Source organism: Typopeltis vanoorti, chromosome 20 (genome assembly GCF_054136105.1).
Source record: "Typopeltis vanoorti isolate ZY-2024b chromosome 20, IOZ_Tvanoo_1.0, whole genome shotgun sequence".
In the NCBI taxonomy this organism is placed as follows: Eukaryota; Metazoa; Arthropoda; class Arachnida; order Uropygi; family Thelyphonidae; genus Typopeltis; species Typopeltis vanoorti.
Genome location: NC_143568.1, coordinates 87489478 through 87505327, shown reverse-complemented (window position 1 = coordinate 87505327; position 15850 = coordinate 87489478). Strand labels below are relative to the sequence as shown.

Genomic DNA, 15850 nt, shown 5'->3' with positions numbered 1-15850 from the left:
ATGCGAAATTAGGTAGAGTAATAGTTAATCAAAGCAATGTGGAGAGCTTGCAGCACTATTTAAATAGGCTGTCAGTATGGACAAGAGATAATGGGTTTCAGTTTAATGTGGAGAAATGCAAGGTAGGCAAGCTGTGTGTATCACATTGATGGCAGATAGTGGTAGACAGAGAGTTAACGTTTAGAGGAAATATTGCTAAGATAGCCCATAAGAGTACTTTGCTATTGAAGAACACACTAACAAGTAGAGATAAGGAAGTTGTTATTCCTCTTAAAAAGGTCTTTACATCCACATCTGGATTACTGTGCACAAGTCTGGTCTCCTGGCTTTCTTGGGGATAAGGAAGCAGTGGATGAGATTTAGAGAACAAGTGACCAAGATGGTGAAAGGTCTGTGAAATGTTCCCTATGAAGATAGATTGAGGGTGTGTGTGTGTGTGTGTGTGTGTGTGTGTGTGTGTGTGTGGATTGCAGAAGTTGGTTGAGAGAAGAAAAATAGTGGATATGATAGAAAACATTTAATATTTTTAATGGGTTTAATACAAATGATGCAGGGGAAATGTTTCAGCACTTGGCTGGAGTGGGTCATCCCTGAAAGTCAGATAAAGGTGGTGGTTAGTAAGGGATATGAGAACTAGAATTTTTTGCTTGTAGAGTGTTGAATGAGTGGAATGGGTTACCAGAGTCAGTTGTGAGTGCTTTGTCTGTTAACAAGACGAAAGAGAGGTACGATAGATCGTGTGGATAGTTTGGGTCTCCTGCAATGAGTCTTCGAACTCCATGGAGTTGCCCATACAACAATAATAATAATAATAATAACTTATACATGTCAATCACATTCCCTCTCCTCATTCTTCTATTTGCAAGGTCCTGCAAATTGCATTCACTCAGCCTTTTAATCCAATGAGAAATAAAGTTCTCGTCTAGATACAGTACAGAGACTTTATCCTAATCATCATGTGAAGAGTGGTAAGTCAGTCCTGATGTTTCCTCTCTGTTATATAAAAGCCACTCATTAAGATGTTCCTTCTTTCTTATTTCAGAACTTTTGCAAGTATAACCTATGTTGGGAAGACTGCAGGAAGAATTGTGTAGAGCCATTTGAAAAGGGGGTTCTGTTTTCTTTCAAATTGAAAATGGACTTCACTTTTTTCAGCTAATCCTCTCCAGAGACTGCCAGAAAACAGATAAAGCATGTCCCCCACACTTAACTGTCTCCTCATGTTTGATTGTTTATTCTATAATGGTTTTTTTTCAGCTTTTTAATTAATTTTTATTTTTTGCATTATCATCATATTTATTTACTCTGAAGAAGCCACAAGTCTCCTATGGTGAAAATGGTCTGTATTTTTCCTTAGTATATTTTTTAATTGTTTAAATGAACAAATAAACTAAATTTTTTAGAATAATCATATCTCTCACTTTTCACTGGATATGTATTTTAATCTTCAAAATTATAATATCAAGAAAGCAAACTTCATAAAAGAAAACATACCTTTACTTTATGAGATCTAGCTGCTATCAGAGTTCCTGCAACAGCTTTAAATTTTCTGGACTGAAATTCATCAAAAATCGAATTAAATCGAGCTACATTAAAACGCCAGTGTTGAAGTTCTGCTAATGGTCCACTATCATCTTCACTTCTAATTTGATCACTTTCAGCAAGAACCTTGAAAGGAATTCATAATTTGAGGAATTTATAAAATAAAGAGTTTAAGAATAAATAAAAAAATTATCAGATCAATGTAGAGTATTAATACTTTCCATCACAAGTCCATTCTGCCTTAAAATCAGATATGCTAACTAATATGATCAACAGTAACTGTAAATTTTCTAGACAAATGAGTGAGTGGAATGCGTGTTATCTTCTTCTTCTTCTACAGCGTTTCTCACTTAAGTAGGGTCGCTGTCTGTGGTGAGTCTTGTCTTGGGCTGTAGTCACATCCAAGTTCTTCATCCTCAAGTCCTACTCCATCTCCCTCCATCTCTTCTTTGGCCGTCTGCACTTCCTCTTCATCTGCATGACCTTTCTTCCTGCATACTCTTCCTCCCTCCTCAACACATGACCAAACCATCTCAACCTTGCCTCTTGTATCTTTGCTCCTACGTTCGTAACTTTCACCGTTCTCCTTACATAATCATTTCTCAGACGATCCTTTCTGGTCACACCGCACATCCACCTAAGCATTCTCATCTCTGCTACCTCCATCCTGCTGATGTTATTTTCTCAGGACCATAGTTTCCATAGCATATGTGATAGCTGGTCTCACTACTGTCCTGTAGATTTTGCCTTTAAGATTGATCGGTACCCTCTTATTGCACAGCACTCCAGCCATCTCTCTCTCTCTCTCTCAAGTTCCTCCATCCTGCTTTTATCCTTCATCCCACTTCCTTCTCAGCCTCACCATCATCTTTCATTGTTGAACCTAAGTATCTAAAGTCACTGACCTTCCTGATGACATTTCCTTCCAGCTCTAGATCTGTCTCCTGGCTGCCATCCACTTTGCAACACATATACTCTGTCTTACCTCTGCTACCTCTCTCTTCCATTACTTTCCTTCAACTTTCCAGTTTAGCTGCCACTTCTTCTCTTGATTCTGCACACAGCTCGATGTCATCTGCATACAACATAGTCCAATGCATGTCTTCTCTCACCTCCTCCGTCACCACCTCCATTACAATATTAAACAGGAACGGACTTAATGCTGACCCTTGATGCAAGCCAACTGTCACTGGAAAACTTTCTGTCTCTCCCAGGCAGGTTCAAACTCTTTTCTTCACATTTCTGTACATCTCCAGCACCAACCTGACATATTTCTCTGGTACCTTCAGAGAAATATGTCAGGCTTCTTGCCTTGGCACTCTATCATAAGCTCTCTCCAGATCAATAAAAACCAGATGCAGCTCCCGTTGCTTCTCGCGAAACTTTTTCATCATCTGTCATAACCCAAAGATAGCATCTGTCGTCGATCGATCAGGCATGAATCCAAATTGTTCCTTTGCAATCTCCACCTCTTTCCTCAGTCTTCCATCAAGAACCCTCTCTAGGATCTTCATTGTGTGGGACATCAACTTTATTCCTCTGTAATTCTTACAGTCTTGGGCATCCTCTTTACTCTTATGGCATGTTATGGCATGTAATAAGAATAAATGGCCTCTCTTCTTTACCTACATCTCAATTCCCCTTGTCCTGATCATGCTCTTGACATCAGGCCAAGCTTTCACAGATGAAAAATAAAGTAAAATCTCTTTATATAAATGCCTCCAATTACAAACAAATTGTTTTGCAGACTGTTCCATTGAAAAATAATTGTATCAATTGGTGAACGCTGCTCGTTTTATGAATGCACTGATGCTCATGTGAGCCAGCATTATCTGCACAGTTGTTGATCGGTTTGCGTCAGTGCGTTTGGTCTTATTCAAGTGCCATGAATCCACTCTTTACCATGTATCATAATTTTGATAAATTTACACTCTCATTCAAGGTGTTTTTTTTTTTTTAGTTGTGATGTGGTGTTTATTTAATAATTAGTTAATATGGTTCCTAAAAAGTGCCATGATGAAAATAAACAGTAAAAGAGAGCACCCAGACCAACTATTGAACTCAAGAAAGAATTTATAGCTAAATGAAAAAATGGAACTCATATTTCTGTACTTTCTAAAGATTATAACATGGCAAAATCGATAATCTGTACTATTATTAAAAATAGAGATGCGATTAAAAAGGCTGATGTGGCAAAAGGAGTGAAAACTTTGTATTCTAAAAATCTCAGGCAGTTGAGGAAATGAAGAAACTTTTGTTAGTGTGGATTAATGATAAATAAATGGCAGATGATAGTACTTCGGAGGCAACAATTTGCGAAAAAGATAAGCAACCATATAGTGATCTTAAGTGTTCAACTCCAGAACCTAGTGCTGACAGTGATGATTTTAAAGCTAGTAGGAGATGGTTTGAGAGTTTTAAAATATAACTGGGATCCACAGTGTAGTAAGGCATGGTGAGGCTGCCAGTGCTAACAAAGAGGATGCTAATCAATTTGTGGATGAATTTAAAACTTATGTAGGGATGGAGGGATTTATTCCTCAACAATTGTTTAATTGTGATGAGACAGGACTTCTCTGGAAAAAGAGGCCTAAGCGAACTTATATCACACAAGAAGAGAAAGCGCTGCAGGACACAAACCAATGAAGGAAAGGTTAACTCTCTTGTTGTGTGGTATAGTAGTGACTATAAAATTAAACCTATGTTAGTGTTTCACTCAGAAAATCTCAACGTGTTTAAATCAAACAATGTAATAAAAAGTAAACTAGATGTGATGCAGAGATCTAACAGTAAGTCTTGGGTAACAAGACAGTTTCTTATAGAGCAGACCCATGAAGTGTTGTCCCATGTGTAAAAAAACTACCTTGAAAAGAACCATCTACCTTTGAAAGCACTGCTTGTGCTGGGCAATGCTCCTGCTCACCCCTAGTCTTGGAGGATGATTTGGGCAAGCACAACTTTATAAAAGTCAAATTTCTATCTTTAATACCACTCCTCGCTTATCCAGCCCATAGATCAGCAGATCATTTCCAATTTCAAAAAACTTTATACAAAAGCATTTCAAAGGTGCTTTGAAGTGACATCTGACACACAAATGACCCTCAGGGACTTTTGGAAAAAGCACTTTAACATTTTACATTGTTTGAGGCTTATAAATAAAGAGTGGGGGGGGACTTTCTTTGAAAACTATAAACTCAACCTGGAAAAAATTGTGGCCTGAGTGTGTGTGATAGGCACTGATTTTGAAGGCTTTCCTGCAGATCCAGCAGAATCTGTGGTTGATGAAATTGTGTGACCGGGCAGATCCATGGAATTAGAAGTGGACAATGCTGATGTAGAGGAGTTGGTGGAAGATCATCAAGGAGAGTCTACCACTGAGGAGGTGAAAGAACTGCAAAAGGAGAAGCATGAGGAAGTTGTTAAGGAACTTTTTTTTTTCAGAGGAGGAGGAGGAGGAGAAGGAGGAGCCCAATAAGGGGGCGATTTTCACTGCTGAAATGAAAGAACTGTGCTTCCACTGGGAAAAAATCCAAACTACTGTAGGAAAGTGGCACCGTGATGTATATCTATGGTTAATAACAGTGTTAGCATGTTTAATGACAATATTATTGCACATTTTAGAAAAATTTTAAGAACAACACAAACTCAGACAACTCTAGATAAGTTTGTAATCAAAGCTAAAGAATCACCATCTAGTCCACCCACAAAGGGGCAGAAAAAAACAGTGACACCAAAAGAGTTTGATATTTTTACCTGATATTTTTATAGAGGATGACTCACCTTCAAAACAATAATTTCCTCCCGTAATTATGATAATAGGCAGAAATTTTCCATATGGAACAGATTTATTTATTTTACATTAATTACTATGGTAAAAATAGTTTCACATTACGAACTTTTTGTTATGTGAACAGCCTTCCGGAAAGAATTAAGTTCGTAAAATGAGATTTTACTGTATTGTTTATTTTTCATCCATAAGTGACAAAAATACTAGTTAAAGTTTTAAAATTTGGAAAACAAAGATAGGATGTCGAATTTACATTTAGTGGGGATATATTGTTGGGTAGAGGAAATAAGAGATCTTGAGATGGATAAGGATGTAAAATTTAGAGGGCACATTTTCAAAATTGTGAGGACAACACAACAAATTCTGAGAATGATGCAGAGGACACAGACTTGTAGGAGTAAGGAGATTCTTGTTCTATTGTATATGGCCTTGATTTGGCCAGATATGCACTACTGCACACAGGAGAGGGAGCTAGCGAGCAAAGTGCAGCAGACATGATTTGAAGAGCTCCTGATTCAGATAAGTTTTACTAGGAATAATTAAGTATATACGTGTAACGGTGTTTGAGTAAGAGCAACTGTAAATGATGTATGCTACCGGTATTATTAGTGTGGGTGATTTTTCTTGCTTAAACTAAATTACAAAATCGTTATTATTAGACCTAGTAACCTGCAGAGAGGGAAAAAAAAAAAAAAAAAAAAAGGCAGTGGCATTGTCATTCCATGATTTTAATTTAGATTTCAGTTGTTTCATTAAGTGTGAGGTCTGTTATATATATTCCTTCGATTACATAAATGATTTGTGGATGTTTAGTGTGGATGGAAGAAGGGTGTGTGCGAAGTGTGACCTGAACGAGGAGCTGATGAATGCAAAAATAGAAATTGATGAGAGAAAGTGTTAGTACCGATTGTGTCGCGAGTGCACGTTTGAAAGAGAAGGATGGAGAGGAAGACAGGCGAAAAAATGTTAAAAAATCAGGAAAAAAGAAAAAGCGATTTGAAAACCGTAATAGATGTTAAAAGGGATGAAAGTGAGGAGGAAAGAAACGAAATTGAGATAACGAATGAAAGTAGAAATGAGTGATTCAGAAATCGCAAGTGAAAAAAATCGAAAGAATAAATGATAGCGAAAAAAGAATGAATGATGGCGAACGTTGGATGCATGTTGGATCGAAAGTACTGAAACAAAGAAAGATAAATGAAGTAAAAGTGAGAAGAATGATAGCAAAAGTTGGACGCATGTTAGGCTGAAAGTACGGAAACAAAGAAGGATGAATGAGAGTGAAAGTGAGAAGAGAGAGTCGAGAGCTAGGAAGTTACAAAGATTTAATGATAGAGAGAATGTGTCGTGAGTTTTGGAAGGTGAATTGGATTGGATGAGGCAAGAAATGAAATGGATGCGGAATGAAATTAAGAGAATTCAGGTCAAAACTATTAAAATAAATCATGATGGCATGAAAAAGTTAACGAAAGATGAGCGAGTGGCGTTGTATGGCAACTCCATTATTAAAGGTGTGCTAGAAGATAAAATGCACAAGGTATGTTTTCCAGGCAGTAAAATGAGTAGAGTGATTGAGGCATTGGATATGAGGCGGGAGTGAGCAAAAGAGTTAATTGTATTAATAGGTACAAATGATTTGAGAGAGAACAAAGAGCATGTAAAAATGAATGTCAGAAGGCTGCTTGGAAAGATAAAAGAGAATAGTGTGACAGGAAGGGTAGTCAGTGTGTTGCCTAGGTATGATTGTGGTGAAATGAGGTGGAGAGCAAGGATTATGAATGATATTCTGGCTGAAATGTGTGAGGAGATGGGAGTACAGTTTGTTAATGTGTGGAATCAGTTTGAGGGACGAAGTGAGCTGTATGGGAGCGATGGACCGCATTTCAGTGGTTATGGTGTGAGTCGCTTGGAGAGACTGCTGCTGGAAGGTAGAGAAGTGAATAGAGAGAACGAATCAGATCGAGAGGGGAGTGATGTGGAAGAGCAGAAGAATAAGACAGGAGTGATTGAAGAAGTGGAAATGAATGGGGAAGTGAGTTGTATGAGTATAGAAAATGAGAGAATGGGTGTGCAAGAGGAGCAGTGAAACGGGGAGGCTCAGGGTGGACAGGGGTACACAGCGTGAGAAAGGTGGATGCTCCAAGAGGAGGTAAGTGCATGTGTAGGCAGGAAAGAAATGGGATGACCAGGGATCAAGAGGAAACAGATGGAATTGCAAAGGTTCTAAAATGAAGAAGCAGAAAGGGAAATGGCCCCAGTCCAGCATGGAGAGATCACATCGAGAGAGTGGTATCAGTGGAACTAGCTGTAGATCTAGAAATGAGCTGTTGTGTTTGTATACCAATGCTAGAAGTATAAGAAACAAGGCGGATGAAATGGCTGTCGGAATAAGTGAGACATGGTTAGATGAGGAAGACATCCTGACAGGAACAGAGATGGAAAGGTATGATGTGTTACGTGAGGAAAGAAGGGGTAAAAAGGGAGGGGGGAGTGCTATTGATGATAGAGAAAGAGTTATTTCCATAAAAGGTAGAGATGCAAGAGGGAAATAGGGCCAGTGGTTTTGAGGCAGTATGGTGTGAGATAGAGGTGAATAGAATCAAATACTTGGTGGGATGTTGTTATAGGCTTGGTAATGTGGATGGTGGTGATAGTGAAATGTATAGTCAAATAAGCCAAGCAAAGAAAAGGGTGATCATTATGGCTGATTTTAATTATGGCAATATAGACACTGGAATGAAGAGATAGCAACTGAAAGTAAAGAAAATGAGTTTCTTGAGTTTTTGAGGGATAACTACCTCAGACAGTATGTAACAGAGGGCACACGAGGATTAAGGGTCTTGGATTTGGTCATCTCATCGGAGGATGTAATTATAAATGAGGTGTCAAATCACACGCCAATTGGTGAGAGTGACCATGAGGTTATTACCTGGATGGTTGTCAGCAGTGCAAGGACCCCTGTGAAAAAAGGGTATATGTGGAACTACAAGGGGGGGGTGGTGATTATGAAGAGCTCAGGAGACAGCTTGGGGGATTTTTCAAAAACTATTTAATAGGTGCAATGTCCAACTGTATACCACGGGTGAGAAGGTTAAATAAGGTAGGCGTGAGATGGATGAATAAATAGATTAAGCATGCGATACAGAGAAAAAGGGCATTGTGGAGGCAGCATAAGAGAAGTGGAAGTAACCAATTTCAAGAGGTCTACAAAGACCAGGCAAGGAGTGTGACTTGGTTGGTGGGAGTAGCTAAAGAGAGGTATGAACAGCAGTTAGCTAATGAAGCCAAAAAGAATCCTAGGGAGTTCTTTCAATATGTAGCCAGCAAAAGAAAGAATGATTATGGAAGGATGACACTGATTGGAGGAAATGGTATAAAGACAGATGTTGCAGAATGTGTGGTGGAGATACTTAATGAGCAGTTCATAAAGATCTTTCAATCTTGTGAATGTGACTTCATGGAGAGATTAAGAGCAGTTGATGATGGGGAGGAGAGACTGACTGTAAGTGAGCAAGAGGTGTTTGGGGAGTTGAGTAAACTAGATATAAATAAGGCTGTGGGCTTGATAATATATCACCGTGTATTTTGAAGGAATGTGCCAGAGAGTTGACACCTGCCTTGACATATTTTTTTAATACGAGTCTTGCACTTGGTCAAGTTCCTAAAGAGTGGAAGGAGGGCAAGATTGTGCCACTTCATAAAGGAGGTTCTCATAAAGCTTGTGAGAACTAGGATCCAGAGTTGGGTTGACAACAATGGTATAATCTTTGATGGACAGCATGGATTTGCTAAAGGGAGGTCATGTTTTAGTAATCTACTTACTTATTACAATAAAGTGACTGCTTCCTTGGACAGAGGAGAAGGATACACAGTAATATACTTGGATTTCGCAAACGCTTTTGATAGAGTACCTCATGATAAGTTGACAGTCAAACTAGAGCAGATGGGGTTGGATATTAGATTAGTGCATTGGATTGGAGACTGGCTATCTGATAGGTATCAACAAGTTGTGTATGGGGGTGCGATATCCAGGAAAAGGAAAGTCACTAGTGGAGTGCCTCAGGGGTCTGTTTTAGGGTAGTTACTATTTAACTCATATATTAATGATAATGGCAAAGATTTGGATGGAGATATTCAGTTGTTTGCAGATGATGCAAAGTTAGGACGAACCATAAAGAGTATAGAAGATGTTGTGGCCTTGCAAGAGGGCTTGAATAAATTGAGTGATTGGGCAAGCAAATGGGGATGTGAGTTCGATGTTGCAAAATGTAAGGTTTTAAAATTTGGAAAACAAAGATGGGATGCAGAATTTATGCTTGGTGAGAATATATTGTTGGAAGTAGAGGAAATAAGAGATCTGGGGGTGATAGTGGATAAGGATCTAAAATTTAGGGGACACATTGCCAAAATTGTGAAGACAACACAAAGACTTCTGGGAATGATGCGGAGGACACTGACGTGTAGAAGAAGGGAGATTCTTGTTCCATTGTATAAGGCTTTGATTAGGCCACACATGGGCTATTGTGCCCAGATTTAGTCACCTGGTTTTCAGAAGGATGAAGAGATGTTGGAAAGGGTCCAAAGGCGACTGACTAAGGTAATTTCTTACCTTTGGAATGTTGAGTATGAGGAAAGATTGAGAAGATGTAATTTGCAGGGTCTAGTGGAGAGAAGGAAGAGGGGAGATATGATAGAGACCTACAAGTTGGTAAGGGGTTGTTATAGGATCAATGGTGGAGAAGTTCTACAGAGAATAGTGGGAGATCAGGGGAGAACCAGAGGTCATCCCTGGAAACTGTATGAAGAGGGTGTGAGTAGGGGAGTGAGAGGCAGGTTTTTTTCGTGCAGAGTTGTGAATGATTGGAATGCCTTGCCTGAGAGTGTGGTGTCTGCAGGGAGTTTGAGTGTGTTTAAGACACGGTATGATGAGATGCGTGTGTGATAAAAGGACCTCCCAGATGCGTCTTTGACTCCATGAGGTCTTGTTTAATAATAATAACAATAATAATTTGGTTGGCTAGTTTTCAAAAGGATGAAGAGATGTTGGAAATGGTCCAGACACAATTGACTAAGGTAGTTTCTGATCTCTGGAATGTTGAACATGAAGAAAGGTTGAGAAGATGCAATTTAAAGAGTCTAGTAGATAAGAGGAAAAGGGATGACATGATAGAGATGTACAAATTGGTAAGGCATTGTTATAGGATCAATGTTGAAGAGGTTTTTACAGAAATCAGTGGGAGATCAGAGGAAAACAAGAAGTCATCCCTGGATTCTGTATAAGGAGGTGTAAACAAGGGAGTAAGAAGCCGGTTTTTTGCATGAAGAGTTGTGAATGATTGGAATGCCTTGCCTGAGAGTGTGGTGTCCGCAGAGAATTTGAATGTGTTTATGGCAAATTATGATGAGCTGTGTGTATGGCAAACAGACCTCCTAGATGAATCTTTGACTGCACAATGTCATAGGATAATAATATTAATAACAATAATAATAAATAATAAATAAAAATTTAATATTAAATTATTTCTTGTGTGAAATGGAACCAAAAAGAATATATGACACCCAAAAATAATTGATATATTCTGCTTTGTAAATGACACATCATTTTTTATTAACCCCCCAACAGGCTACGACGGCGAGTAAATCTGGATACGAAGCTCTAAAACTCATTGAATAACATGGATAAGAAGTGTAATTTGGTGTCACTATTTCATCCACATTGGCCTGTAGGGAGGTTAATACTAGTTTACGTTTAAGAGCTATGCTACGTGGTGTGATTTTATCATCATCATCATCAAATTCCTGCCATGTACCCACAAGGGGTGTACAGGATATGATAGTACTACATGAAAAAAAAATTTACATCATTACTAACTTCCTATCAACAATTTTCCTCCAAATCAGTCTGTTACTTGTCAAGACTCCAACATTATCAGATCTTATATTTCTATCGTCTAAGGCACTTTGTACCGTATCAATCCACCTATATCTTGGTCTTCCTCTGGGTCGTTTTGCTGCCAACCTGGCAGAGAACACTTGTTTTGCTAATCTTTCTTCACCCATTCTGTTTAAGTGACCATACCACCTGAGATTAGCTCTGCTAATGCATTCCTGGATGTTGACAATGTCAAGTTCTTTCCTAATATCCTCGTTTTTAATATGATATTGCCATTGATGCCATCACGCCTCTAATCTTTTTCAGGACTCTCATATCTGCGGTCTCTAGTCTTTGGTCAAGTGTTTTACTTCTGACCCAGCTCTCAGATCCATAAGTTAAAACTGGTTTGTACACTGTCTTGTATACTAATTTAGTGTTCCGACTAATTTCTCTCTTATTCCATATGAATTTATTCAGTTGACTTCCCACCATACCAGCTTTGCTGATTCTGTTGTCTATTTCCATATTTAATTTACCATCTTCAGTAAAAATCGTGCCTAAGTAGCTGAAATGTTTCACTTGTTCCACAGGTTCTCCATTCACAACACAGTTGACATTTTCAATGATTCTGCTTATTTTCATTGTCTTTTTATTGCTGACCTTCATACCATATCTATTACAACAGCTATTCAATTTAGTCAGAGAATCTTGAACACTTGTAGCAGATTTATTTAGAAGTATAACATCATCCGCATAAAGCAAAGAGCTGACATTAACATCTCCAATTTTGATATCATGTTTAATACCACTTTCCTTCATAATGTGATCAATATAGATAATGAATAACAGAGGGGATAATGCACATCCTTGTCTCACACCAGATTTAACATTAAAACATCTTCCTGTGCTTCCTTCACTTCTAACTGCTGATTTACAACACAAATAAAGACTAAGTATTGCTTCATATAATACCCCATTGATTATAATCCAGCACACCATACAGTATCCCATTTTCACCTATCCAAGGTGAAATTTTGAAAAATACAGGATAGGTGAAATTTCACCTATCCTGTATTTTCCTCTTCACTATTTTCTCCAAGACCTTGACAACGATTCCTGATATGCTAAACGGTCGGTAATTTACAACAGTAGTGCTGGAACCTCCTTTATTCAGTGGAACTATTTTCCCCTCTTTCCACCCCCTCAGGACTAACCCAGACCCGAGACTCAGATTAAACAAAATGGTCAATGGTACTGACAATTCTTTAGTCGCTTCACGTACAACACGAGCTGGTATACCATCCAATCCTACAGATGTATTGACATTGATTATGACAGATGTACCAACTTAGAAAAAAAAATCTTGTTGATAGTGTTGCCATCTATAGTAGAGTCTGAGAACTTTTCAAACTACCCTCGTATATATATATATATATATATATAAATATATATATATTGATGTAGTGATGTGGTGCAAGCCTATGCACCTAATCTGGAGTCAGAATACTCTGCCTTCCTAGAGGAAGTGGATGCTGCTTTTGGCAGACATGGAATCAGTCCTGCTAATGAGTGACTTCAATATACATGTTGGAACAGATGACCAGACATGGAGGGGTGTGGTTGGGAGGAACGGTGCCCCTGACCTTAACGCAAATGGGTTGAAATTATTGGACTTCTGCTGTACTAATAGCTTGTCCATAATGAATACCTTCTTCCAGCACCGAGAAGTCCATAAGTATACCTGGTACGGGGATACACTAGAACAAAGGTCTCTGATTGACTTCTTTATAGTCTCAGCAGACCTATTTTCCTCAGTGTTGGACGTTCGTGTGAGAAGAGGGGCAGAATTGTCAACTGACCACCACCTTGTTGTGTGCACTCTACAGCTTCAGAAACCAGATGCTACAATCAACATTGGTAGGGCTAAGCAGCTATACCGCGTGAAATGGGAGACATTGGAAAATGAGGCTCTGAGGAAGAATTTTGCAGATGACATTTCTTCCAGGTTCAAAGAGATTCCCAAACATACTGCAGATGTTGAGGAGGAATGGAAGCTGTTCAGAACAGCTGTCACTGCCTCTGCACTCTCATGGTGTGGCAGAAAGCGGCTCGGCATGGCAATGGGCAGTGAGAAAAGGACACCTTGGTGGAACCAAGAAGTCCAAAAAACTGTCCGGGCAAAAAAGGAGTCCAACCTAACATGGCTTAGAGTCAGGTCACCTGCGATGCGTTTGCAGTATGCTGAGGCACGAAAAGCTGCTGCTAAGGCAGTAAAGACAGCAAAGCAGAAGGCTTGGGAATCCTTTGTAGAAAGATTAGATTCATCCTATGCAAATGCAAACAAAGTATTCTGGCAGACCATCCGCCGCCTTCGAGGGAGGAAATTGTGCACAGCAAGGGTAATTAAGGCCTCTGATGGTGCACTTTTAACAACCGAGAAGGATATCCTCCACAGATGGAGGGAATATGTTGAGAGCCTTCTTAACCTGGGTGGCCCAGCAGTTGTGGACATCCAAGAGGTGCAGATCGGGGCAATGACTAGTCTCACAGCAGAAGAGGTCCATTTAGCAATAAAATTGCTAAAATCGGGCAAGGCTGCTGGCAATGATAAAATTTGGCCTGAAATGCTAAAAGCCTTAAATCGAGAAGGTGTTCTCTGGCTGACTCGAGTGTGTCAGGCTGCTTGGATATCTGGGCAAGCACCAAAGCAATGGCAGACAGGCACAATAATACCAGTCTTTAAGAAGGGAGACCAGAAGGATTGCAGTAACTATCGTGGCATCTCTCTGCTCAGCCTGCCTGGGAAAGTGTATGCTAAGTGCTTGGAAAGACGGTGCAGGAGCATAGTTGAGTCAAAGTTCCAGAAAGAAGAATGTGGCTTTCGTCCTGGTAGAAGCACAACTGACCAAATCTTCACTTTAAGGCAAGTCTTTGAGAAATCTTGGGAATATGCCAAGAATGTCTACACATGTTTTGTGGACTTCGAGAAGGCATATGACCGGGTTCCTCGGGATAAGCTTTGGCAAGTAGTACAGGAGTATGGAGTGGATGGTCAACTATTAGCTGCCATCAAGTCCCTGTATGAATGCCCAGAGTTTTGTGTCAGGGTAAACAGCACAAAGTCTGAACCTTTCACAGCCTCCGTTGGCCTCTGCCAAGGGTGTGTTCTGTCACCCCTCCTTTTCATAATATTTATGGACTGAATTGATAGGCACAGCCGCGGCAGTGAGTGTGTCAGAATTGGAAAATGTAGCATTGGACGTCTGCTTTTTTGCAGATGACCTAGTTCTGCTTAGCTCTTCCACAGATGACCTCCAGCGGACCCTGGAAAGGTCTGTAGCTGTTTGTGCAGATGCCGGAATGAAGATCAGTGTGGCCAATACTGAAACATTTGTGATCTCAAGACAACCATCCCAGTGCACTCTAAATGTAAGTGGAGTCCCAATGAGACAGGTGGAGAAGTTTAAATACCTTGGGTCCATATTCACGAATGATGGAAAATGGGACGTAGAGCTAGATACTCAAATTTGCTTAGCAAGCTCAATATTGCAGGAGCTTGGCCGTTCAGTAGTATTGAAGCGGGAGTTAAGCCAGAAGGCAAAGCTGGCTGTCTTCAATACAGTCTATGTCCCCATCCTCACCTATGGTCATGAGAGTTGGGTAATGACCAAAAGAATGCGGACACGAATCCAAGCGACTGAAATGAGGTTCCTTTGAGGGATTGCGGGGCTGACAAAACTCGACAGAGTCAGAAGCTCTGCAATTCGGGAAACCCTCAATACTCAACTGCTGCTTCTCGTGTTGAGAGATCACAGTTATGCTGGTATGGGCACCTGGTGAGAATGTCACAAGAGAGGCTCCCTCAGCAGGCCCTCTTTGCCAAGTCAGAGGGTGGGAGGCCACGTGGAAGGCCAAGGACTCGCTGGATAGATTATATCAAAAACCTTGGGTGGACATGTTTGGGAATTCCACCAGAACACCTGAACTTGGTGGCAGAGGATCGTGACCATTGGAAGTTCCTCTTGCAGCTTTTGTCCCCACAACCCAATTAGGAAGAGTGGGCCTTGAAGATGTATGTATGTATGTATATATATTGATGTAGTGTATAGAACTATATATGTATATATATATAATATGTGCAAAGTATGTCAACTTCTGTTTGGCAATTACTCCAAGGAACATTCTGTTTATACTCTCTAAAACATTCTTATTGGTCATTCTTGCAGTCCACGTGATTCTTAATACTCTCCTACTCCACACCCATTATTCAAATGAATATCAATTTGCGTTCTGTCTTTCTTCTTAATAATCAAGCTTTCGCATCCATACGTCACTACTGGAAATACCAGTTGGAAATACTCAGCCTTTTGTCCTTTCTTTCAGTAAATGTAAGTTCAAGTTGATAAGTTCTTTTATGTTGTCCATCAAACACTTTTGTGGTCTTCCTCTTCTTCTCATTCGCTTAATCTGCCCTAACATAACTGGCTTTTCCAATGCTTCATCACCTCGCATAATATGTGCAAAGTATGTCAACTTATGTTTAGCGATCACTCAAAGGAACATTCTGTCTTTATACTCTCTAAAACATTCTTATTGGTCATTCTTGCAGTCCACGTGATTCTTAATAGTCTCCTACTCCACACACA

At 39.6% G+C, this 15850-nt stretch overlaps 1 protein-coding gene across 1 annotated transcript in view; it reads right to left on the bottom strand.

Moving 5' to 3' along the window:
* LOC150095635 (dynein axonemal heavy chain 8-like) overlaps positions 1-15850 on the bottom strand; it is a 2108518-nt gene that overhangs the window by 2083023 nt on the left and 9645 nt on the right. The window contains exon 3 of the mRNA XM_090409931.1: positions 1495-1668. Within this exon, the coding sequence (XP_090266057.1) occupies positions 1495-1668 (174 nt within the window). The remainder of the gene's footprint in view (positions 1-1494; positions 1669-15850) is intronic.